Here is a 25,963-nt window from a genome sequence, read left to right as displayed (position 1 = left end):
TGAATGACAAAATCAGGTGTAAGGACTTGGAAAATGAGTGTGGGGTGTCTGAAGTCAACAATGCTCTACGATGTTCCAAACATGAAAGGTCTAAAAACTTAGCTGTGTTAACAAAAGCAAAGGAAAGGTAATCCCACCAGCTGAGGGAGAAAGAGCTGCTCCGCTCCCTTTGTTTATGTCTTCTCTATCAAGGAAAACTGTCATCAAATTAGAACAAGCAGAACAAACAATTTTGATATGAATTTGGAATTTACTCAGACTTACGTAGGGACCAAAGTAAATGAGGGAGAATAAGAGAGAAATTTTCTGAGTGATCCCCTGCTGTCTGCTCTACCAGTGACCTGTGAACACTCAGACAAGGACGCAGGGACATCAAATGCAGGAAGTATTTGCTAGGAAAAGATTTTTTTATAGGTTATTAGACCTGTAGGATAAGAATATTCAACTCACAATGGATCTTAATTTGAATGACATATCTTATACAGTCTTTTACTAGAACTCTGTGAACAAGATAGGAAAACACTGGTTTTACGATAGTACAACTGAACAGATTGCGGATGATTGATCAGTTGTTCTCCAAGAAAATTCTGTCCTTTTTACTGTCCAAATTCAAAATGCTATTCTGTGATTTAGTGAAGGAAGTGAAAAGCACACTTGACAAATCTGTGGATAATACAAAGTTGTGAGGGAGTGCTAATAGATTATGTAGTAATCAAATAAATCTTCAAAAATGTTTTGTTTGGCTCAAACAGTCACCACAGAAAACAAACTACCTAACAGGAAACAATGTAAAGACCAACATATAAATTTCAAAAATATCACTTATATCAACAAAGGATAACTGAGTTTAACAGCAGTTCATCTGAAGAAGATACAGTGTGTTCACATAATCCATGATCTTCAGCCACCTTAGGAAAATAGCGTACTTGATTGCTTCTTCTCGTTTTACTAAAATATTTCTATTCTTCAGATACATTAAATTAACTTTTAAAACATCCTGTGTAAGTTGGAACCCCTTAGAGTAGAAATATGCAAGACTTCTAGCTCCTTAGGAAATAAGACAAAGAATTACGCAGTATAGGTAAGTGTGAGCACATCTTAAATAAGTTTCTTTCACAGTAATTATATACCATGCAATTTCTACAGCATATATAGTGATAAAGGATTTCAGAAGTCTCAAAGGATGTCACTTCAATATATCTGCTGTCCTAGTGGAAAATACATAAGTTAATTTCAAAGATTTGTAAATAATTTGGAACAGTTCTGTGTAGAGTGATATTATCTTTGATATAGGAAAGAATATTCTGGAATTCATGTAAATGATTACAAAGTTATACCAACAAATCATAGGAACAAGGTCTGCACAGAGGATCACAAAAAAAAAGACGCCGATTAATTTTCTCACCTGCCTAATACCCAACCGGTATGCAACAATCCGGTCTACTGCCTCGGGATTCATTTGTGTCCACTGCAGACTGTAGGAATAAACTCGGTGTCTGTTCTGCCACACAGGGTTGTAGGTATCGTAATAGAATTCCGGAGCATAGGCCTTTCCTAAAAACAGAAAGAGTACTTAAATTTGAATGATGCCATATTACAGTTAACATATTTATTCTTTTTGGACCTTTTACCACTTTCTACTATGTGTTCCATAAGTAACTCTTGTATTTGAAAAGTCACTTTATAAAAATCTAAAGAATTTTCTTGAGAACTTTGAGAATAGATGCAAGAGGACTTCCTGGTTGACTGGATGAGCAGTGTGAGAGGAAGAGAAGAACCGACGATGACACAAGTTTTTTGGCCTAAGCAGTTGGAAGAACGGAGCTTCCATCCACTAAGATGAAAGCTATGGGAGGATGAAATGTGGGAGTGGGGGAGACCAGGAAGTTATTTTTGAAGACTTTGAATGATCTAAATGGAGACATCAAGTGGGATGGACTAGTCTAGAACTCAGAAGAGGCCAGGGTGGGAGATAGAATTTTGCTAATCCGAGGCATATAGACCAATTTTAAATTTAAAGCCATGAAACTGATGAGCTCACTAAGGGAGTGTGAGTAAATAGAGAAGAAGACTAAAGCCTGACTCCTGGGGAATCCAAGGTTCAGAGAGATGGGAGGAGACAGGAACCTCCACAAAGGCCTGAGATGAACAATCAGGAGGAAAATCAAGCCTGGAACATCCTAGAAGTCAAAAGAAGTATATCAACAAGTGTATGATCAATCTGTCAAAAAGAAAAATCAGTAAAAATAAATATCTGTGTCTATGTTATCTGTGTCTTTGGTCAATAAATTTGAAATTAACCAAAAAAAACCTTAACAATAACGCAAGAACTTTGGTCAATAACAAAAAAGCTTTTATTTAGATTTTAAGGGCATGTGAAGTGCATATAGCATATACAACATATATAAACCATCTCAGTATTTGTTTTTAATTGCCAAATTGAAAGGTGCACAGACCACTTGGAATTATGGATCCAAGTTCCTGATATTCTGAAATATAGATTTTTTCAGACCTTTCATTTATTTTTCAAAAATAAATAAATATATTTATTTATTGAAATGACAGTATTTAGAGAGAGCCTATTAAATGCCAAAGTAGCGTACGAGGTAGGCATTGGGGATACAGTGAATGAGGAGCTATGCTTCTGTCCTCACAGAAATTGCTTATATTTTCTTTCTCAACTTTTTGAATAGCTTTGAAATTCTTACTGGGTAATGAGTTAATAAGTTGCACATTCATCAGTCCTCATTCAACATCTGTTTTCTGTTTTTTCTTTTTCTAAAAATTAGATTAAATATTAAATATCCTGCTGGGGTTTTTTTCCGGGGTTCCTGTATGCAGGAACTTCTCTTACCTGGTTTTGCATATTTTTTTTTTTTGTCCTCTGCTTTTTATCCCCAAGTCCCCTGAGTACATAGTTGTATATTTTAGTTGTGGGTCCTTCTAGTTGTGGCATGTGGGGTGCTGCCTCAACATGGCCTGATGAGCTGTGCCATGTCCATGCCCAGGATCCGAACCAGCAAAATCCTGGGCTGCAGAAGCAGAGGGCGCGAACTTAACCACTCCGCCATGGGGCTGGCCCCTGGTTTTGCATATTCTTAATCATTAGTTATCTATGAGGTTGCAGAAGAGTTGATTCACAACAACCTATAATAATTTTTAGATAGTTAAAGGGTGGATTTTGAACACTAAGAATGAAAGTGATGGTCTCTATTCCCCTGGAGAGGTTCATCAGAAAAAAATAATGTCAGATGAACTGAACTTAATTTTTGACAAGTTTACCAATAAAATCAAATACAATAGTCCCCCCTTGTTTGTGAGGGATATGTTGTAAGACCCCCAGGGGGTGCCTGAAACCATGGACAGTACTGAACCCTATAGTCACTAGGTTTTTTCCTGTACATTCATACCTATGATAAAGTTTAGTTTATAAATTAGTCATAGTATGAGATTAACGGCTAATAAGAAAATAGAATAATTATAACAATAAACTGTAACAAAATTTACTGTAGATCCTAGCAACCTCAGCATGCGATTTTTTTCTTTCCTTATTCAGTTGAGAACTTTCACCTTTTCACTTAAAGGAAGCACTTTATGGCTTCTCTTTGGCATATCCAAATTTCCAGCATCACTACCCTTGCACTTTGGGGCCATTATTAAGTAAAATAAGCATTACTTGAACACAAGCACTGCCATACCGGACAGTCGATCTGATAACCCAGAGGGCTACTAAGTGACCAAAGAGTGGAGAGCATGTACAGTGTGGATCCGCTGGGCAAAGGGATGACTCACTTCCACGACGGGGAGAGATTTCATTACAGCAGCTCAGAATGGCTTGCAATTTAAAACTTATAAACTGTTTATTTCTGGAATTTTCCATTTAATATTTTCCGACGTGGTTGACTGGTTGACTCCGGGTAACTGAAACTGTGAAAAGTAAAGCTGCCAATATGGGGGCGTGCTACTGTACGTTGAATTAAATATCCGAATTTCAGTAACACTTGGAAAAGTCTCCGGCATTAACATGTGTGCACTAAAGGAAAATTCTGTGTGAATAATCACTCAGTTGAACTGAAAATACTTTATCAACTCTATACAAAGAATTTTGCCTAGAAGGAGGTCTCCAGAAATGAGCCATCATGCTCATTTTATTACTTTTTATCTTGTGTGATATTTTGCTCATCACTAAATGATGGTACACATTCATACTCACAACACTTAAGAGCAAAATCTAGATGAGAGCAAAACAGTATACTGAATGAAGAAATCAACACCTGACACATCATTGACAACTGGTATTGGAGACTAAATTTCCCAAGATGTTATGAGGAGGTGAATTTAGAGATCGCCTAGATAAATAGCTAGGGTTTTTGGTGAAAAATAAGCTTCCAAAACCTATAAATGAACGAATGAGCTGCTTAAGTGAGTAACGTAAACCTAGAGTGTTTTCCTTAGAGAGTAGGGTCTAGATTGAATTGAGGAGGTAAGACTCTCAATGGGTTTTTTTGGGGGGTGGGGGTCCTTCGTTAACCAAAGGTGAAATACAAGGGATATTAGATTTAGTTCTAAGCATCACTTTTTTTTCATAAGAAGAAAGATGCATTCAAATAGAAACAAGGAGAAAATAGAACCACAACCAGAAGACATTTGGCATGGAAAAGAAAAAAAAGACTCTCAAAAGTCAGCAAAGGGAGTTTACTAAGAGTTGAGACTATTGACAGAGAAAGAAAATCAGACTACATTTTAGCAGACCTATGAAATAAGGTGAATACCAGCGAGTGGCTCTTAAAAGGATACATATTTTGACTTAGAACTGTTCTACCAATCCTCTCTGAATATGGAGGGGCAGACCCCAACACACTATGATTTTCCCTTCACTGGAGGTAATTAGTCAATACCGAATAACCATTTAGCAGGGCTGAGATGGGCGACTGTCCACAAGGTGGCCATTAAGGTGCCACTCAGTCTCGAATCTACAGAGTGCTATGAAACATTTGCCTGCTGTTTATCGTATCACTTCAATTGTTCTAAGCATACTTATTTATAAATTCCATTTCATGCTTCTATTATTTGTAGTCTAATCTTGCTTTTTGTTGACTGCCAAGAGAGCAACTGGCTACATGTCATAAATGCAAACTGCTATAATTCTAGGACTAATTGTTTATCTAAATAAAACTTTTAAGGTTATTGAAGTAGTTTGACCCTGAAGTTAAAAAAAAAAATCCTCATGATCTTGTAAATAGTATGAATTTGTTTAATAAGATCTATTTTCAGTGTTGGAAAAAATTAAGTTTCAATCTAACAATCCTTTAAATATTCCAAACAGATTGTTTTGATGTAAAATTCTATCATCAATTTTATATTTAATTGCAGACTATTCAAAGGCTTTCGAATGATTTTTTAAATACTTTATTTTGTCCGCATTGATATATCTGCATTACATATGTGACTACATGTGATAATTTTTATGGAATCTTAGATTAGAAAATAACTGAGAGATGATCTATTCTAATGTCTTATATGACAGATAAAGAAATTTAGAGACAGAAAAACAATAGAGATGATAAGTGGAAGTTGATATAGGTAAATAATCAAATACAACAGGACACTACAAATTTTGACTTTGATTCATGAAATTAAAGAAAAATAGAGAAAGTTTATTTTAGTTGAATAATTGCACCACCTTAGAAGTAAAAGTGGAAAAAATGTTTTAGATGGTGCATAAATAATATTGATTAGTTATAAATAATTACTGATAAAAATAATTTTGAGTAGTTATAGTTAAATATAGATATGCTCGCTTATGTCTCAGAGCATACTTTGTACTAAACTTCTTTTGGATAAACTTTACTTTCTGATTTCATTTGAGAAATGTATCTTAAAAGTAAAAAAAAAAAACCCAAAATTTCTCCTCTGATTTCAGAGGAAATCATATTTAATGTTTATACATTCATTTTCTAAGATGCACGCAGTCATATCAAGGAAATATCCTTATAATAATCTTAGCCTCTGACAATCAAACATGACATCTGCTGGTTGAACAGGGAAAGAATTCATAATATTTTTTTCTTTTTCATCCTCTAGGCCATTTTTTTCTCCTTCCACCAAGCATGCCAAGAAAATTTTCTTTCTCTTTCATATTCTTGCTTTATTTCTATGCCAAAATTGTTCCAGTTTGAATCTCATTAGACTAACTCACCGAGAACTATGTTTATCTAAACGGACAGATAAGTTTTAGATACATTATGTATGATTACATACAGATCTTTGATTTTGAAATATTTTTAAGTTATATATAGAGAAGAAATTTAATGGTTCAAAATTTTAAGCAGAATCTATATAAAAGTACATTTACTCTATTTTGCAAATAACTTTTGAAAAGTGATTAAATTCAGGTTTCAAAACAAGATTTTACGCATAAAGCTCAAAGTAAAAGAGACAATAAGAAGCTATGACATGTCTCTTTCCTAATCTAAAAATGTTAGATTAAAGTATAATAAAAATCCTTTTTAGATGCATACCTAAGCTTGCAAGCAAGAAAGGGAATTATTCTTCATGGGTCAAAAAAAAAAAAAAAAAAAAAAGAACTGAAAATCAGACATCAAATAAGAGTTTAGGGAGAAAAGGAGTATTGTTGGTCTTTGTACCCTTGGGAGCTAGAATTTTAGGCCCATAGGAGATGAGTTTAATGGGCCAGCACAAGATGGGAAGCTGGAAATGAAGCCACCACATATGATCAAGATCAGTAAAAACAGCAATCTCAGACATAGGGTAGACTAGAAAAAAAATGCCCCACTCCAGCATAGGGAGATGAAAAAATATTTACATTAACAAAAAGTCATCCTTGGCTTGTCAAACCACTGGAGTGCTTGAGTAGATCCCATATCAAGTTGTTCTTGAAGGACATGTTCGCAACCAGACTGCAGAGAATTTCTCCAAATCAAATCTCAATGAATACAAATTCAAAATACATTACTATCACACAAGAAAACGTTCCACTGTGAGTGACTAAGAAGGCCAATACATAGCAGGTTAGGCTACAGGTCATAGAAACATGAAATGGAATTTATAAGTAAGTATGCTTAAACCAACTGAGGAAATCCAATAGAGAACAGTAAACAAACACTATGGGACATTCTCTGAAAGAATAATTGACGCTCTCAATTGGGACCAGGGGTAGGCTTCATGGGGGACACATCTGACATCTTTATCGATCTTAAAGGAAAGGAAATTCCTCAGACAGACAATGGTGGCTCACGGAGGGATAAGGAAGAGAAGAAATAAAGCATGGCCTTAGGTGGAGAAAAGTGAATATATTATAGATAATATTCTAGAACTACCAAAGGACCTACTATGGCTGTAACATGCTGTGCAAATCTTTCCAACCAAACTGTGCCCCTTTGAAGAACAGGGATAGTCTCATCAGCTTTTGCTACACTGGCCGACACAACACACGTGCTTGGATAAGGCGGGAAGAATAGGTCAGTGTGAAGTTCTGAACTGCCTTGTTTGATGTGATAAGATGTTTGATATTTACCCTGTAGTCCGCTTATCCTCTAACTATTTTAACGCATACAGACTTAAGTGGGAGAAAAGATTTTATAGTGAGTCTACTGGTTTTCATTTCCCAGTGGGAAAGGAACTCAGTGATATCAAAGAACTGAATGATAACTAAATTAACAATCAAAGTGGTAATAATAAAGGGATTTCACAAAAATACATTTGCAAAGTACAAAAAACAAAAGAATTCAAAACTTTTCAAATGTGAATTTACTAGTAGGAGAAGAATAGCTACAGATATCTATGACAAACTTAAACACTAGGGATGCACTGATTAAAAAAAAAAGACTTCTAAAACTCACAGGAATCACAGCTCTGGCTGTGCACACTTTTAGTGCAGCTAACCGACACTGTCAAGCACTTTTGGGGTCAGGGTCATCTTGCATTTAGACACACAGACTGGCTGAGGCAGCAGGTGACTCATTACTATCTACTAGATATAATACACAATAAAAATCTATACAGCTCTCTGTCATTCCTCTACAGGGCAGAAGAAAGAACATGCCATTGCTAGAACCATAATTACTTTCTCTTCAAACTAATGAATTTTGAGTCATATTAAAAAGAAAAGAAAAGAAATGCTTCTACAGAAATGGGGATTTTTTTAAAGTTTTTAATCAGGAATATGGTATAAATTCCCTTTATATTTTACAACTATAACTAGTGGGAAAGAAGAGAATGGATTGGATAAATGAGAAACCTTTGCCAGGAGACCAGTAAGAGGATACTGTCTCCAAAAAAAGATGTGATTTGGGAAGTGAACAAAGGTTGATTAGTTCAAAAATCATGACAGATAAACAACCAATCAGCACTTGTCCTCTGCTGGGTCCTGTGGGTGGATGCCTACATCTTCCATGTTCAGAGACGGACCGGACACAAGAGTCTCTAACTGAGGTGGAAACGACTTTATACATCTCATCCTGAAGAGGAGTGAAGCATGACATGACCTCTTGGGGTCCTATTCTTCTGAAAGTTTACCGTTTTGATTCAAAGCCATGTAAAAGTTACTGTCATGAAAGTAGGGGCATAAAGAGTACTTTGAGGACAAAAAAGGTATAATTCTGTTAAGTCAAAGGAAAATGTGTTAAAAGGAATGAATGTACTCATCTGTGTTACCTACACTTGGTACTTAGTTTTCTGTTCTTAGTATCAGGCCTTATCTCAATAAAAGTACGTAATAAAGGAATTATTACTGAACTGATGGAGTCGACCTATTCTCATTTGACTAGAAAGGTGGTAAATTAATATGAAGAAGAAATGGAAAAGATATCAGTAATACTTAACAAAAAAACTATTGTATCTGATGAAGAACAATTTATCTTAGAAATAAGGTTGATTTTGCAGCAGCAATCAAACTGAATGTCATTAAGAGTTTATTCAACAGAGATAAGTTGTCAATAAGTGTGCAGGAAACAGAAACCTAACAACTAAATTATACAGCTTCCAAGTCAATGACAACATCTTACAGTTAATGATTATTTAGAGTTTGTAAACAAAAAGTTACAAGACGTGTTACAATTGATAACCCAACTAAATCATTTAGGTGAAATGCCTTTGTACTTGAGACAGCTAAGTGTTTATTCATACTTTGCATTCTCATTTAAAGACAAACAATATGTTTTCAAATGACCAGTCATTGTCATGACACTATTTTTAAATTGCCACATAATTGGTTTTGTTCACTCCTGATGTGGATTCAGTTTCATCTGCTGGAGACAGAGCTGTGAATATCACACTGAGGCAGACTGCCCAGTGACCGCACTTGAGTACTCAAGACCTTCCTAGGAATTTACAGCCCTGGAGAGGAGAGTAGGTTTATTGACTGGCTAACTAATAAAATTATTGACAACATTGTCAGTCTTTAAAAATCTCTGAGATCTCCATAGAAAGCTTTAAAATTTGTCCAAGCATAAGGTATAGTTGCTTTGGTTACATTATGATTTCTTTCATCGGTTATGCCTTTTCAAAATAAAACTGCTAAAGAAATAGGTTTCTCACTCTTCAAAAATGGTTTATAGAAAACAGTCTGTACTATAGTTAGTGCTCCTATTTTCTACCTGGAAAAACTAAAAAAAAATAAATTTTAGCATCATTTAAAAAAATCCAGGGGCCACCCCGGTGGCGCAGTGGTTAAGTTCATGGTTAAGTTCGCCTTTGGCAACCTGGGGTTCGCCAGTTCAGATCCCGGGTGCGGACACGGCAACGCTTGGCACACCATGCTGTGGTAGGCGTCCCACATAGAAAGTGGAGGAAGATGGGCACGGATGTTAGCTCAGGGCCAGTCTTCCTCAGCAAAAAGAGGAGGATTGGCAGATGTTAGCTTAGGGCTAATCTTCCTCAAAAAAAAAAAAAATCCAGTCATTAGAACAATATTTTCAACAAATATATGGTCATGAGTTTACTTTATGAATTGATAAAGTCCTAATAATATTTATAAAGCATCTTTTGAAGGAGATACAGTAGAACGTGGGAAGAAGCCTTATAGCATTTACAGCTAAGTTCCTTTACATCAGGAAACCTTGTGCGCTCATCTTTGCCTCTTTTCTCTTTTGCACTTGCAGAGTCATTGTCTAGACCGTCCACTGTTTGTAACACTTACAGTTTACTCCAATAATGTCTCATTTCACCCCTCACTTCACAGCAACAGGAGACTTCTAACTCAGTGTTTGTTGCGTGAATGAATCAGTGAATGTTTCTTCTGACTGCATTTCTCCTGCCTACGCTCTAGTGACTCAGTGGGTCAATGGCTGAAAGTTTCTAAAACTCTAGTTTTATCCTCACACATCTTGACCTCTTACACCGAAATGCTTTCCTCATGTAATTTCTATCTGCTTCTCAATTTGTATCCATCATCTGGTACTCAAATCATGACTATCTTTCCTTTCATTAATTACTCCTGCTTCGCTCATAATCATTTATAGTATAATACTTTGCATTTAATTAGGAAAACACATTGCAATGCTGTACCAACGTATAAGAATTCCTGAAAACATTTTCTGTAGGATCATTTTTCTTTCTCTGGTCAGAGGTCCTGTCCCAGACTTGGACATCATATAATTGGGGCCAGGAGAAGAGACTGAGCAATGTAAAGCAACGACAGCTTCTTTGTTTTAGAATAATCCTAAGGTTTCCCTTCTCACCTGCATAAACATTTTTAAAAAATCAGCATTGTGGTATTATAAATAGTATCTTCAAATAAAACCATTTTAATTTAATTGTAGCCATGAAATAAATTTAATGCTACCAGCCAAGAATAGCCTTCCTTGGGCCTTCCTATGGTTTTCATGTTAGCCCACCGATGAAATATTTAGGATGACTTTTGCAAAGAGAAAATAAAATGGGATCATTACTGTAAAGTTAATATCATATTACATGTTTTTGTTTCTGATTGTAGTTTAAAAACCTTATTTAGAGAGCTTTGATAAGGTCATGTTAACACAAATATTTCTACTCTAGGGAAGAAAGGTTAATTTTTTTTTCTTTTTACAGTTTGCTCAATAATTTAACTTCACTTGAATATAACATGCTATCATATAATTCAATTTTCCTTTACATATACTTAAATGATTGGCTATTTAGAGGAAATATGTTTATAGAAATATCTACTTGGGAAACTATTTCACCATAATGAGTTCAAAGTGTCCAAATTAAAACATATTTCTTCAATATTTGAAATGTGGAATGAACACCAGGCCCAATTTTATAAATTCCCCTAAGACCATCTTCGTGTATTAATAATTTATTTCCTTTCCTAATCTCTAGGAAGGCAGAGGCCATTCAAATAAAGCTTAGGAAGATGGTCTCCAGGCCTGTTTGCAAAGAGGCAGAAACTACGAAAATGATGATCAGATGCAAAAACTGTAATTTACCAAGAATCCTGCTATTGGCTACTAGGAAACATATCACTCAGACTGAAATAGGTAGGCAACCAAGTCAGGTTTTCAGAAATAATATGGCTGAGTAATTACTTCTTGTAAAAAAAGGGTCTGTTTTACCAAACCACTAAATGCTCAAGCCGCACAGATTCACAGCACCTGGAAGCTACCGTGATTTGTCTCCCGTTGAAACGATTCTCCCCCGATTGAAGACACTTCTCAGAAGAATTCATGATTTCATTAGAGCAGGGATCTGCCTTATACGTCAAGATTCTTTATTAATATAATAAAGAATTAATGAATATAGTGTATCAGCAAATAATAATAATAATAATAGAATCATTTTGTAAGTAGTCTTTCAATTAGGTTTTCTGGTTCTCAAAAACAACAATTATTTTATGAAGTTAGCTGGATTAAAAGATATCTCTGGAGATCCAGATGGATCAAATATATAATTTACTCTCTCTAAATTATTTCATAGAGTCTATATCAAATACCTATCATAGCACTGGGGAAAGAGTGAGCATTCTACAAACATTAATCTCCCACTGTACCTCGCCCACAAAAAAATAAGGAAAGCAGAGAAAGTAGAATAAGACTCTGTAGGAAGAGTTCCACAGTTGGTTTCACTGTTATTCTTTAGAAGCACAGGAACTTGAAGCAATTTTAAAACTAAACTAGACAAATTTATGTGATTTCCACTTATTTTCTTTAAACTTTAATGAAGCAATATTTCAACACAACCAAGTCACTTCTGACCTCTTTTGGCATCAGACTAGGAAAGAAAATATTTACACGAAATAGTTATTGGTTTATGCACCAAATATATATAGTTGTCTTGGGTAATATAAAATAAATGTATGCATTTACCGTGTAACATTTCAACGTAAATGAGTAACTCTTTCACTCTGAAACCCTGACTGTATTTTGCCAAAAATGACACAAAATATGAATAATATGAGATTTCTTTTTTTTCAAAATAGCCTTAGATTAGGATCTGGTCCTAAATTTTTAAAAGATGATTTGGATTTGAGGAAACAATTAGCTTTCATATTTGGCTTATAAATAGGAAATTAATAAGGGTTTAGAGAATGTTTGGAAATAAAAACTATAAATCCATTGATATTTTACTTGGAAGTATCTAACTAAGTGTTATGTGGATAAAAATGACATGTTCTATAGAAAAGTAATCTGGAGAGCTCCACTAGGAATAAAGATGGTTGACTACTGGCGGAAGCAAAACTTGTATGAAGAAAAAGAAGGAAAGACAGCTTTTTAATTCGGCACTTCAGTATCCCTCTGTACATCACAGAGCTTGCCCAAGGGCCTTCGCTCCCCACTACCGTATCAAGTGTGTGAGACACATACCACAATTATATGGTTGGGATTTAAAAGTTATTCCATTATAATTTACCACTACAACCATGGACTCGTGGAGCAAGACAAATCTTGAGGGATGAAAACTATGTCTCAAACTAATACGTGACTTTACAGTTTATGAAATATTTTCTCAAACATTAACTTATTCTAGTTGTCACAGAGGTTGAGAAGGGCAAATATGTAGAGGGATATTCCTTGGCTTGAATTGCAAATCTTGAAAGTTAATAAGGACATCATAGTAACTGAACTAACGCAGACGACTGTCCTTGTCTGGTCTGCAGATCATCCCACCAAAAGATCCACAGGAAGATTTTGAGGGAAGGAAGAGACGTTACACTATTCACCCAAGTATACAGAGGACGCTGGCTTTCAACCTGAGAGGGTCCGATCTCTACCTTCCTGGCTGTAGAGTATTCAGGAACGTTAGGATAAACTGAAATTATTAGAAGTCTGTCTTTTTGGAAATATTGCAGCAAATACTCCCAAGGCAGAGAGAATACAAACTCTCTTTACTCATTTTATATTGAAAAATTCATTACTACATGGTACCTGTCAATCCTCAGTCCGGTAGGGGAGTACAAGTTCAAGGGAGCTATCTGCAGGGCAACATTGCCTACATCACGATGATGGCTCCAGCTTGACTTTGTGGTGTCTTTTGCTTGTTTGTAGAGATCCATAGGCTGCCCTTCCAGAGTTAGGCCACTTCTTTCACATATGGCAACCACGTTTGTGAACGAGCCAACTCTAGAATATGTCTGCGTGTGGTGGCATGGGAAGCCCGAAACATAATTGGGATTGCAGAGGAAATTCCATAGATGTCATTAAATTTCACAACACAGAAGCAGATAGAAACAGAAAAGGATTGAACATACATGGTGTCCAATCCTGGGCTAAGCACGCATCTCCTCTTTTGTAGTGAGTGCATCCTTGTTCACAAAGCTCCCGTCCTGCAGTCACAGTGAGTCCATCCTTGCTCTCTGACCAGTTCCATTTCCCCTGGCTCCCTACACACCCTACACACCCTAAGAAATACTGCTAGAGGATCAAATCACTGGAGTATCTAGCAACCATTTATTTAAAAGCTCAATTGCTAATTCTTGTGTGGTCCAGAAAGGATGCAGAAATACTATCTGCATTCCCTTTAAATATACAAGCGAGTATTTATGAGCCAATATAAGGAATAACCAAAACCCCTGCTTCTTTACTAGGGTCTGTATTTTTATAAGCCTCCAAAACTTTTCCCTCACTTTTTATGGGATTTCTCAAAGGACTTTCCACATGGAATCCAAAAGCCAGTGACTTCAGGCTTTCCTGTCCTTTCTTTCTTACTTCAGCTTCGATCAAAGAGACAGTCAGAGACCAGGCAACACACCTTTCCCTTGAGGTTGTGTACAGGGTGGGGAAATTTTATATGAATCTGAATTACGTACTGGAACAGTCTGTGAAAAAAATACCAATGACAAGATCTGAAATAGAGTATATAGAAACAGGGGGAAAATCACACAGACAATGTAGTAGTAGAGATTCAATTTATTTTTGTTCGGTCTTACAATATCAGATACTGAAGGAGTTTTCTTTTCTCTTCATATACCACAAATACATCTGTGTAGATGGATAAATTCTCGTGAAACATTTTCCACTGTGGTCTTCCTGTTCCTGACTTTGTAAGCTTGCTTCCAGGGTTCTACCTGCTCACAGAAAATATTCTAATTGCGGCTTCTAAAGCATTAGGAGAAATCTTAATCTAGGAAATAAAACAGTTCCTTCCAGGCTTCAGGAAGAATTGATGCTTGACCTCTCTCAGACAAAAATAAAACTTTTTAAGGCACTTTTTGTTGCTAGTTTTTGCTATCTGTCAAGCACCAGCTAATCAACTCGCATACATTATGTTTTTTAACATTCCCGGTCCTCTGCAGGATGAGAATATTCTTATCAATTTCCTTTTATGAAAGATGAAAGTGAAGATTAGAAATCTTCAACTTACCCTACAATTATCAAGTAACAAAGCCATCTTCTGAACCCACGCTGGCCAAAGTCCTCTGCTCTCTGAATCCGACCTCTTTCACATGGTTGCTTTCTGTCGCAGGAGCCAGGCTGAAGGGGTGAGGGGCTGAAATGTAGGCTCTATTCCTCTTGCAACCACCTGTGCCCTGGTGTAGGAGCTACATCTGCTTCAAGAAAGGGGTACTTTTTTCCTAATTCACGTGCAAATACAGTACAGGCTAGTGGATTTCCTGATAAGATGCTTCTTCCATTAATCTAAAAAGGATGCCCTGCTTCCCTATGCTGACCTCTGTGAGTACAGAAACTTAAACTACAATTTAATTCAACTTAAATTTACCCCTGGGACTCAAGCGGATTTGCCATATTATATTGTTACCTGAAAGTATTATCTACTCAGGAATTTATAAAGATCAGGATTGGCTAAATCTCTGGAAGTCGAAGTACATGTATTTCATTAAACATTTAACTCAGGAATAATGAATATACAATAAGCTGCAAATAAATGTATTCAGTCTTCCCTAAAGCTATACATTCCCTAAAAACAGTTCCAAAATGTCTAAAAGACTTGTGTTCATTTAAAGGCCCATTGGTTGGGACGTGTGCATGGAGGGGGAACAGATGGAGGTGCTGACCCAGTGGCTCTCAGGCTGAGGGAACTGGATGTTCAGTGGTGTACTTATAGACCGCATTAACTTCTTGGCAAGCGCCGTTGCTGTGCATGTGGGTGGTCCATTGTGGAATATGAACGTGCTGAACATCATTTAGGCAGGGAGCAAGAGTGTTCCAGTGAGTTGGAGAGGAGCCCAGAAGGTATGCTGTTTATCTTCTAGGAACATTTATTTTCTCCAAAACATATAACTCGAATTAATAAAGTGGATTTAAATGTGAATAAAGGAAACCAGTTATTGAAACTGAATCCCTGTGACTCTCTAAGAATAGCCAAAGGAGCGGTGAATATGACTCCTAGCACGAAAGAAAGATGAGGGCAAGAACAACTGTTCTTATCACATTGCTAAGAAGCACTGGTCTGGATCTGACTCAAAGCAGGAATCGGCCTGCAGTTCAATCCAGAGGCTTCTAGTAACTGTCATCTTGATGAGTGCTTTAGAAATAGACAAAATTCATTAGAATGATGAAAGAAGGTGACTTCTTAAGTGATGCTCACTTAAGCAATGTCAAATTATTAGACTTTGGTGATATCCTCTCGTCTAAAACCGAAGAATAATTTACAAAAAGAAAACCTCTAGTGACTTTCTCAACTTACGGCTCCGTCACAAAATCTCCCCTGAGAAAAGACTGTGGATCAGGTTGTGGGCCTCGTCTGTGGAATCTCTCTCTTGACTACTTTAAGTCTGGTTTCTGGCATGCCTTTGGAACAAGTTTTGCACGGTTCTCATCCCTTAATCATATCCCTTCAGGGCAATGGACAGAGGCCAAGTGCTAAAATAGACACTGAAGAGGTTTGGCAGATGGCTTTGATTCCACTGAACTAAACGTCCTTTGATTCTTTCATCAATTGGTTTTACCACTACCCAATGTCTACTGAAAAATCCAATGGTAATCAGTGCGAAACAGGCCCTTAAGAAAAGAATAGAAATACTAAACATATAATACTCAAAGGCATATGTGTGTGTTTCTACATTTGAGTTTCTTTGTTTTATTCTTCTCTGGTGTCAGTGAATATTATGAAGGTTCTTTTCTCTCAGGAGAAACTATTTGCCTTCAGACTGCTTCTTATCCTCTACAAACTGGAACTAATGCCTCCTGGAAACAGCATGAGGCAGCAGTGGGAACTAGTTTTGGAATCCTTTGGCCAACCTCATTGTGCTGATCTTTCTTTCTTCCCTCTATTACCCAGCAGAGACAGTCCCACTTACAAAATGATAATCTTCCCAAACCTGGTTCACATAGTTCTGATTTAACATGTATATGTGAACTTTGTTACCAACATATTAGTCCTTCTGTATTTTTAATGTAACAGTCACCCTCTCTTAAGGTAAGGGATATAAGTGAGAGAAGATGACAGTGGCTATCACGGGGAGGAGAAATACTGTGAAGACAACCAATCTAGTGTCTCCCTTTAAAGGAAAATAATTCAGACGTTAGCAGAAGAAAGAGGAAGAAGGGATTCTTGAGGAGAAATTAATTTTAAAAAATTACCTTGAACATGTTAATACAATATGGGTTGGAAAAATTATATATATGATAACATTAAATAGAACAAATGACATTCATCCTATGAAACACCTTCTATTCTCAACCCTACCTTAATTGGCAAATATCATCCACTTATTCAGTAACACTTTATTGAGGTATAATTTACACACAATAAAATGCACACATTTTAAGTGATAATTTTGATGAGTTTAGAAATATACACATTTTACTATGTAATCACCACCCCAATCAAGACACAGGAGATTTCCCTCACCGCAGAAAGTTACCTCCTGCTCCTTTGTAACCAATCAGCTCCACCCTCAGCCCCAGCCAAACAAGAATCCAATTTCTTTAGTAAAGATTAGTTTTGCCTGTTCAGGAAATTCATATAAATGGAATCATAAAGTATGCACTTTCTTTGTCTTGTTCTATTCACTCAACACAGTGTTGCTGAAATCCATCCAACCATCAATAGCATTGTGTGTACCAGTAGCTCTTTCCATTTTTATGACTGAGTAAAACTCTGTTTTATGAGTAGATCAAAGGTTTTTATCTATTTACCTGTTGATGCATATTTGGGTTGTTTCTATCCAGAGGTTGTAACAAGTAAAGCTACTATTAAACTTTGTGCCTGTGTTTGTATAGGCATATTCACCTGATAAGTAGACGTTTAAGTTTATGAGAGACTGATCAGCTATTTTCAAAACAGTAATCCCATGTTACATTCCCAGAAGCAGTGTGTCATAGTTTCAGTTACTCTCTGTCCTCCCCAACACTTGGTATTGTCAGTCTTTTCACCTTTAGCCATTATAATGTGTGCATAGTATTGTCTCATTGTGGTTTAAATTCCATTTCTCTGATAACTAATGCGGGAGACAAGTTTTTATACAATTATTGGTCAATTGTATGCTCTTTTGCACAAGTCTATTCAAGCCTTTTGCCAATTTTTATTTGCACAGTTTGTCTTATTATTGAGTTTTAAGTTATCCATATACTTTGGATATGAGCCCTTTATCACATTCACATATTTCAAATATTTTCTTCCCTTCTGTGACTTGCCTTTTCATAGATGTCTTAATGATGTCTTCTGAAGAGAAGAAGGGTTGTAGTTTTAATGACATCTGATGTATTTTTTTTTCAATGAGTGGTGATTTTATTTGTTTACTTTTTAAAACATCTTTGCCATTCCAAATTTGCACAGATTTTCTCCTATGTTTTCTTCTAGAATTTTATAGCTTCAGCTTCTTATATTTACACTTACAATCAACTTTAAATTAATCTTGGGAGTAGTGAGTGGTATTGTTTAAGGTTTATTTTTTAAATATGGATATTCAATTCACAATTTATTCAGAAGACTATCATTTTCCCAATGGATTATGCTGGTGACATTGATCATGTGTTTATCTTTATAGAAAAACCACACTACCTTGATTACTATGGCTTTACAGGAAGCCTTGAAATCAGGCAGTGTAAGTCCTCCAACTCTGTTCTTTATACGCACCCAAACAGATCTAACTATTGTTGGACCTCAGCTTTCCAAATAAAATCTAAAGTAAGCTTTTCAATTTTTATGAAAAACAAACAAACAAAAAAATCATACTGGGAGTTTTGTTAGGATTGCAATGAATCTGTAGATCAATGTGGAGAAAATGAGCATCAAAACAATACTGATTCTTCCATTCCATGAGCATGGTATATTTCTCCATTTATTTAGGTCTCATTTCATTTTCCTCAGCAATTTTTTGTATTTTTCAGTGTATGTCTTGTGCATATTTTATTAAATTTATTCACATTTTGATGTCATTGGAAATGGCATGTTTTATGTTTCAATTTCAAATTTTTGTGGCTATTGTACAGAAATATAATTGATTTTACATACTGATTTTGTATCCTAGGCTATTGCTAAATTACCATATTAATTCAAGTAGATTAACCTTAAGATTTTTTAGGACTGTCTACAAAAACAACCATATGATCTATAAATAGAAGTAGTTTTACTTCTTCCTTTCCAATTTTTATGCATTTTATTTACTTTTCTTGTGTTATTACAGTGGTAAGGACCTGTAGTATGACATTTCTGACTGGTGAGAATGAGTATTTTTGTCTTGCTCCCAATTTTATAAGGAAAATCCTTGATCAGCACATTATCTACCTTGGTTTAGCATTCTATGGACACATGAAATAATGTATAGTTTAGAACTTTGGGTATAATGATCTATATATTAATTAGTTTAATTTTCTTGATAACATAGTTCAGATCTTCTAAAACATTAGTCATTTTCTGGATACATATTCTACCAATTATTCACAGATACATGTTAAAACCTTCACCTATATTTGAATAGTCTATTTCTCCTGGCACTTTTTATTTGTGAGTTTTGAAGCACTATTATTAGAGAGACACATATTTAAAACCCTATGTCTTCCATATAAATTATTTTATTATAATTAACTGTCCCTCTTTAACTCATAATTTTTCTATGTTGAAGTCTAGTTTGGCTGATAATAATGCAGCCATGTCAGCTTTCTTACATTTGCTGTTTGCGTGTTATATATTCCTCCATTATTTTCAGTTTAGTCTCATGTTTCTGCATTTAACATATGTTTCTTGCAGACAGCAGTGTATACGTGTAGATAGCCTGCTTTTTAAAAAAATCCAGTCCTATGATTTTTGACAACTAATTGGAGCCTTAAGCTCATTTACATTTAACGTAGTTATTGATATAATTGGGTTAAAGTTTACCATCTTGCTGTTTATTTTATTTGTCCCTTCAGTGGTTTTTTGGATCATTTGTTGCTCTTTTCCTGTGATATTTCGAGTAAATTCAAATACATTTTAGTCCCTTTAATGCACCACTTTTAAAAAAACTTTTTAGAAGTTTCTGTATGGTAAAACTATGCAATTTTAACTTTTGGATTCTATTTAGAGTCAATATTGTATCACATAATATATCACACTTCACCCCAGGCTTCCCTGAGGTCGATATTCACTTCCCACTTCCCACTTCACAAATTTTATACATTTACAACAACATAATTCAAATTAATGCCATCACTTGCGCTATTATTGTGATGTTTTAATTCTACACTTGATCTTAGCCAAAAGGGCGAGAAGCGATATTTTAATTCTAAATATGTTATAAATCCTAACTTGTAATACTATTATTTTGCTTTAAACCAAGAATTGGCAGACTTTTCCTTAAAGGGCTAGATAGCAAATGTTTCACGCTTATGAGCCATATGGTTGCTGTTACAACCAGTCACCTCTCCTGTTGTAGCATGAAAGCAGCCAGAGACAACACATAAGCAAATGGGGAAGGCTATGTTCTAATTAACCTTTATTTACAAAAATACTTGCCTGGTCCCCAAGCTGTAATTTGCTGACCACTGTTTGTACAGCTGTTTATTAGGGAAATTACAAGAAAAAAAGAAACATCATCTTTTATTTTTCCTCATGTATTTATTGGATCTTATCCTCTTCCTTTCATTTTTTTCCCCAGCTTTATTGAGATATAATTGATATACAAAAACCTGCACATAAGTCATGTATACAATTTGCTACGTTTGGACATATGGATACCTTGTCTTACCATCACCACAATCTAGGTAATAAACATGTCCATCACCTCCAAAAATTTCCCTGTGTGAGTGTGTGTGTTAAGAGCCCAGAAATAAACTCATTCATATATGGTCAACTGATCTTTGTTGAGGGTGCCAAGAATATATAACGGGGAAAGAATTGTCTCTTCAATAAACGGTGTTGAGCAAACTGGATATTCACATGCAAAAGAATGAAATTGGACCCTTTACACTTTTGCTTCTGTTCTCCGCATGTCTTAAAACTTCACCTCGTATTGGTGTCTCCTATTGCTGTTTTCTGAGAGGGTTCCTAAACTGGATAGTCCAGCCAACCTACTCATTCCTTGGCAGTGTCTATTCTGAATATCTAGTCTAGTCATTTACTTTTTTGTTTCAACAATTACATTTTTTATATCCATTATCACCAAGTTGCTTTTCTTCATTGCTGTTTTTTCTTCTTCATATTTCTTATATCATCTCTGCTTTCTTTGAGGATGTTATTTTGTATTATTTAAAATCTTCTTCTGTCCTGACTACTCCTATCTAATGAGGAATACATTAACTTACTTGTCTTCATTCTTTCGCAATAGTTCTGCAAATTTTAGTCCTGTGAGCCCTGAAGCGCCTTGTCTGCTGTGGCCCATAGGAGTGAGACAGCCTGAGTCCTGCAGCTGCTCCTCTAGGGAAAGAGAAAGGGGCTTCACGACAGAGATTCTGATTTCAGCATTAGTTCCATTATTCTCTATCTTCTCATGCCTCTCCTCTTCAGGGATTGTCTCCCTCCAGTACCCTCAGCTTCCAATACCTCAACTGCTCTTGTCCTAGGGTAGCCTGTCTCTTGGGAGTTGTCTGCTTGAAGGGGTGTATGGGGGCAGAGGGAAAGAACAGAAGGACTGCCAGGAGCCAGCCCCACCGGCTGCTCTCATTGCTGCACACTGTCTACCCAGCCAGACTCTGGTTCTCTCTCAATTTTGCCCCTGCTGTTTCCAGTTAGAGTTGCTTCTTTCCTGCCCCATGGTAATGTCAGGTAATAACCCACCCAGAATATATAACAGAAGGGGAAGAAAAACTCACCTACAACACAAAGTCCTCTCTCAGACCTGCCCCAGAATGTGGTTACTGGCTTCTTCTATGCCAGCCTAATAATCCCACCACACTTCTGTCTCCCGACCAGAGCTGAAGTGTGTACTGATTACTGACAACATCTCTATGATCAGCCATCCGCCCTCTTCTTTTTTTTTTTGTGACATTTTCACTGTTGTGTTTCCAAGATAGAGAGCAAAAAGTGTTAGCTTACCTGTGGCTAAATCTGGAAATCCACCCATCTTACATCTATATGATCATACTGTTTTGCTTTTAAAATACTATCAAATCCATTAGCTTATTTGACACTCTCAAAATTACCTTTCCTAGGAAGCAGATTTATTATCTCCCATTCTACAGATAGAGCAGCTACAGTCACAGAGAGTTAAATGGCTTACACAAGGCTGAACGGTTAGACGATGTTAACATTGTTCAGGCATTGAAGAACCATCTTTATGTAGTTACTGAGAATGAGACAGCCACACCCACAACAAATTAACCAGAAGAGTCCTATCTGGACCAGGAGAGTTTGCATTTTTCGCTCCTGACCATATTTTGATACTGTGATTTTTGACATGGTTGCACTTACTATTGTGACTGGCTGTATTAGACTCCTTGGGCTGCCATCACAAAATACCATAACCTGGGTGCCTTAAACACCAGCAATTTATTTTCTCCCAGTTCCGGAGGCTGGAAGTCCAAGATCAGGGTGCCAGCATAGCCAGTGTCTGGTGAGAGCTCTCTTCTGGACTTGCAGACGGACACATTTTCAATGTGTTTTCATGTGGCATGAAAGAGCAAGAGAGCAAGGTCTCTGCGGTCTCTTCTCACAAGGTCACTAATCCCATCCTGAGGACTGCACCTTCATGACCTCATCGAAGCCTAATTATCTCCCAAAGGCCCATCCCCAAATACTGTCAGATGGTGGGGGGCAGGTCTTCACCATGTGAATTTTTGAGGAACACAATTCAGATCAGAGCACAAGCCATCCCAAGTGTTAAGTCTTGAATCCTGCCTCTGGCTGCATCCAGATTTCTAACTCTGCTTTCCTGGTTCCAAGATGTGGTCAGCCTTAGCTCAACTCCACTCCCTGGGTCCAACTCTCAGTTATGGTTCCCTCCCTCTGCCCAGGGACAAATTTTTTGAATTTGATGTTTAACTTTTCAAATCTACTTTAATTTTACTAAATTCAATTAATTTTCATGCTCACCACATTCTTTAGACTGTAAACAAAAGCATTTACACTTGAATTTTCTTGAGTTCTGGTCTACTAGAGCCCACGGGTGCGTTACTCAGAAATTAGTATATCAGATGAAAACCATGATTTTCTTAGTTTGTCTACATTTTGAACTGTCTGTAGTTAACAAAATATAAGTGACTGAAATCTACTTTAAACTGATCTTTAACACTGCAATGCTTTATTTTTTAAAAAGCCCAACGATAGACTTTTGATAGTCACACTGCTCCAAATATTTCACTGGAGGAATTAGATGATTTTGTAAAGAAGAAAATGAGTAATGTAGAGAATTTAAGGAGCCATCATACTTCTGTGACTACAACAAAAATTTTAATTTAACTTTTGCTTTAAGTATGATCTAAAATACAGATTACTCATGAAATGTTTACTAGAGAAAAATAAAATTTATCTAAAATATTGTACAAATTAGATCCAAGATTAAAGGAAATACTTTGGCAAAATTTGTGTAAGTGATAGCATTACTTTCCTTAATTAATATTTACCTTACTATTTCTACTTTTTCAGAGTCAGCATGGACTCACTCACATTTTGTCTAGCTTAAGTATAAAAATTCCTTTAGCACCACTAATGAATTACAGCATCACTGAGGTGTATTGGAAAGAGCTTGAATCTACAATCAGAAGACACACCTTTTATTTTTGGCTTCCTGAGCCTTTGTTAGCTTATCTGTCAAAGGAGGATGATACCACCTCTTCTACACACATAGTGAGATTGTTTGAGATGAAAAGTAAATGAGTGGAATCACTTTGTACACTATAGAATGCTATACATTAAGAGTTGTTAGGACATATTATGCACTTTCTGCTCTACATTTTTTAATAATTGCAATTCACAAGCTGGCTGAAACACTAGGATCCACTTGTCTATCTGGTATCATCATAAATAAATTCTAATAAATTTAACTGAATTCTAGCCCTGAAAAATATTTAATTTGACATTGAAGTTTCTCATCTTTTAGAGTTATCAAAGGGAATTTTACTAGATACTATTTTTGCATCAGTTCATTTGCTCTTACTTCCGATAGTTAATGATTTTTCCACAATCTTATGTTGTTCATTCTTAAACACTCATAAGAAACACCTAGCTGAAGAGCACAAACATATGCATTGCCAGAGAATAAAATATAGTTTCTATCTGGACACGATATAATTCAATCTGACATTAGAAAACAAGACCAAAATGTTTTGGTTTGGAGTCAAACCTGATTTGGTTGCTATTTCTTCCTTTTTATTCTTCAGAGCTAAGCAATTCTAGAGTCTTCCAACATCTTGTCTTAGGCAATATTACAGCTCTCAGGCATTCCAAATTTCTTTACATTCACTGGGTGATAACATGTGCTCCCTTTCATAAAAATGCCTCACTCTTGCCTTATTTGTTTTCTAGGATCTGTCTAATTTTGCTTATGTGTCTGGTCTAATGATGTTGAACATGGAGAAAACAGGAGTTCCAATGTGTCAATCTGAATATTGTAACACACCAGAAGGAAAATACAGGATGCACAATCTTAGCACAAATGTTTTCAAACTAGAGGTGAGAGTAACAGTCACAGGCAAATTTTTGCTTGGTAAAACCCTAGTTGCCATGTTTATTGAAAGGGGTTAAACTACGAAGGATTTCTTTAATTAGTGCTGTAGATAAAGCAGTTTCCTTCATATGTAGGCTATATTTTAAAAGTATTCTTAGTGGCAGGATATGCTGATACCTGTGGCAGACAGATGCTAAGGTGACCCCCAGTGATTCCTACCTCTGTTTTTTGTGTCTTTGCAAGAAATTCTCTTCCATTGAGGGTGGGAGGAAACTGTGATGGAATGTCACCTCCACAATTATGTTTTGTTATATACGATTCCATCTTAGCAGACTAGGCCTAGAGAGTCTTCGTGTTGGCTTGATGAAGTCAGCAGCCATGTTGGAATAGGCCCACATGACAAAGAACCACAGGTGGTCTCTAGGACCTGCCGACATCTTCCAGGACATGTAAGAGGCCTTCAAGATGCTAAGTTTGTAGCAATTGATTATGCAGCAATAAGTAACTAATATGGTACCCTGAATTCCACTATTTATCAATAAAATCTCTTGAGTCATGATTAAACCTATTCTTGTCTTTTTTATTTTTTAATTTTTATTTTTTTGAGGAAGATTAGCCCTGAGCTAACTACTGCCAATCCTCCTCTTTTTTCTGAAGAAGACTGGCCCTGAGCTAACATCCGTGCCCATCTTCCTCTACTTTATACGTGGGACGCCTGCCACAGCATGGCTTTTGCCAAGTGGTGCCATGTCTGCAGCCAGGATCCAATCTGGTGAACCCCGGGCCGCCGAAGTGGAACGTGCAAAATTAATTGCTGTGCCACCGGGCCGGCCCCTTGTCTTTTTTAATTATTCTAAGACCCTGAAAAGTGCTTCTGACTATCAGTAATGGTATTAAGTATCGCAGAGATAAAACCATAGATCCTAGATTTTCCTTGAAAATCCCAATTTAATTTCATTGCAATATTTTCAATAAAGACAATTTAAAATATATGTGACAATTTAAAAAATATGAGAAAGTGTGATTTAATCTTCCTAGGATAAAATATATAGCCAGTCTTTATTGCAGGTACAGCAATATGATTAAGGTATCTCCAATGAGATGCAAGTAGAAAGGGTATCTAAAAGTATTGAGAAGTATCCTTAAAAAGAGAGAATATGCTGAAATGCAGAAGTAACGCCTGGAACTTAAGTAGTCACTAGGGCTATGAGATGTGCCATCTATTGATGATGGTCGAGCAATAAGATGGAAGAAGCCTGAATCCCTGAGGACTTTGTGGAACAGAGCCATTATGTTGGTTTCTAAAATGAGACTTCAAGCCCTTAACCTGCATGAAATAATTTTGTATCCTGCTTAAATCACGGTTACTTGGAGTTTTACTCATTTCTTTATATATTTTGATGAATTATACGATATTTGGAATTCAGTCATTTCCTTTCCTCTTCTTCCAAACCGTATTCGATTGTATGTAGAGATCTTGAATCAACTAGGTTGACCTGAAGATTGGAAAGTTCACACTAGAAACAAACTAATGCATGGGAC

At 36.2% G+C, this 25,963-nt stretch overlaps 1 protein-coding gene across 3 annotated transcripts in view; it reads right to left on the bottom strand.

Annotated features, from left to right (window-relative positions):
* The window catches only part of MDGA2 (MAM domain containing glycosylphosphatidylinositol anchor 2), a 778,429-nt gene that overhangs the window by 84,836 nt on the left and 667,630 nt on the right, over positions 1–25,963 (bottom strand). For all 3 annotated transcript variants that reach the window (XM_046652130.1, XM_046652131.1, XM_046652132.1), the window contains exon 10: positions 1,406–1,554. In XM_046652130.1, coding sequence (XP_046508086.1) covers positions 1,406–1,554 — 149 coding nt within the window. The remainder of the gene's footprint in view (positions 1–1,405; positions 1,555–25,963) is intronic.

Source organism: Equus quagga, chromosome 2, assembly GCF_021613505.1.
Source record: "Equus quagga isolate Etosha38 chromosome 2, UCLA_HA_Equagga_1.0, whole genome shotgun sequence".
NCBI lineage: Eukaryota > Metazoa > Chordata > Mammalia > Perissodactyla > Equidae > Equus > Equus quagga.
This window is presented reverse-complemented; position numbering and strand designations above follow the sequence as displayed.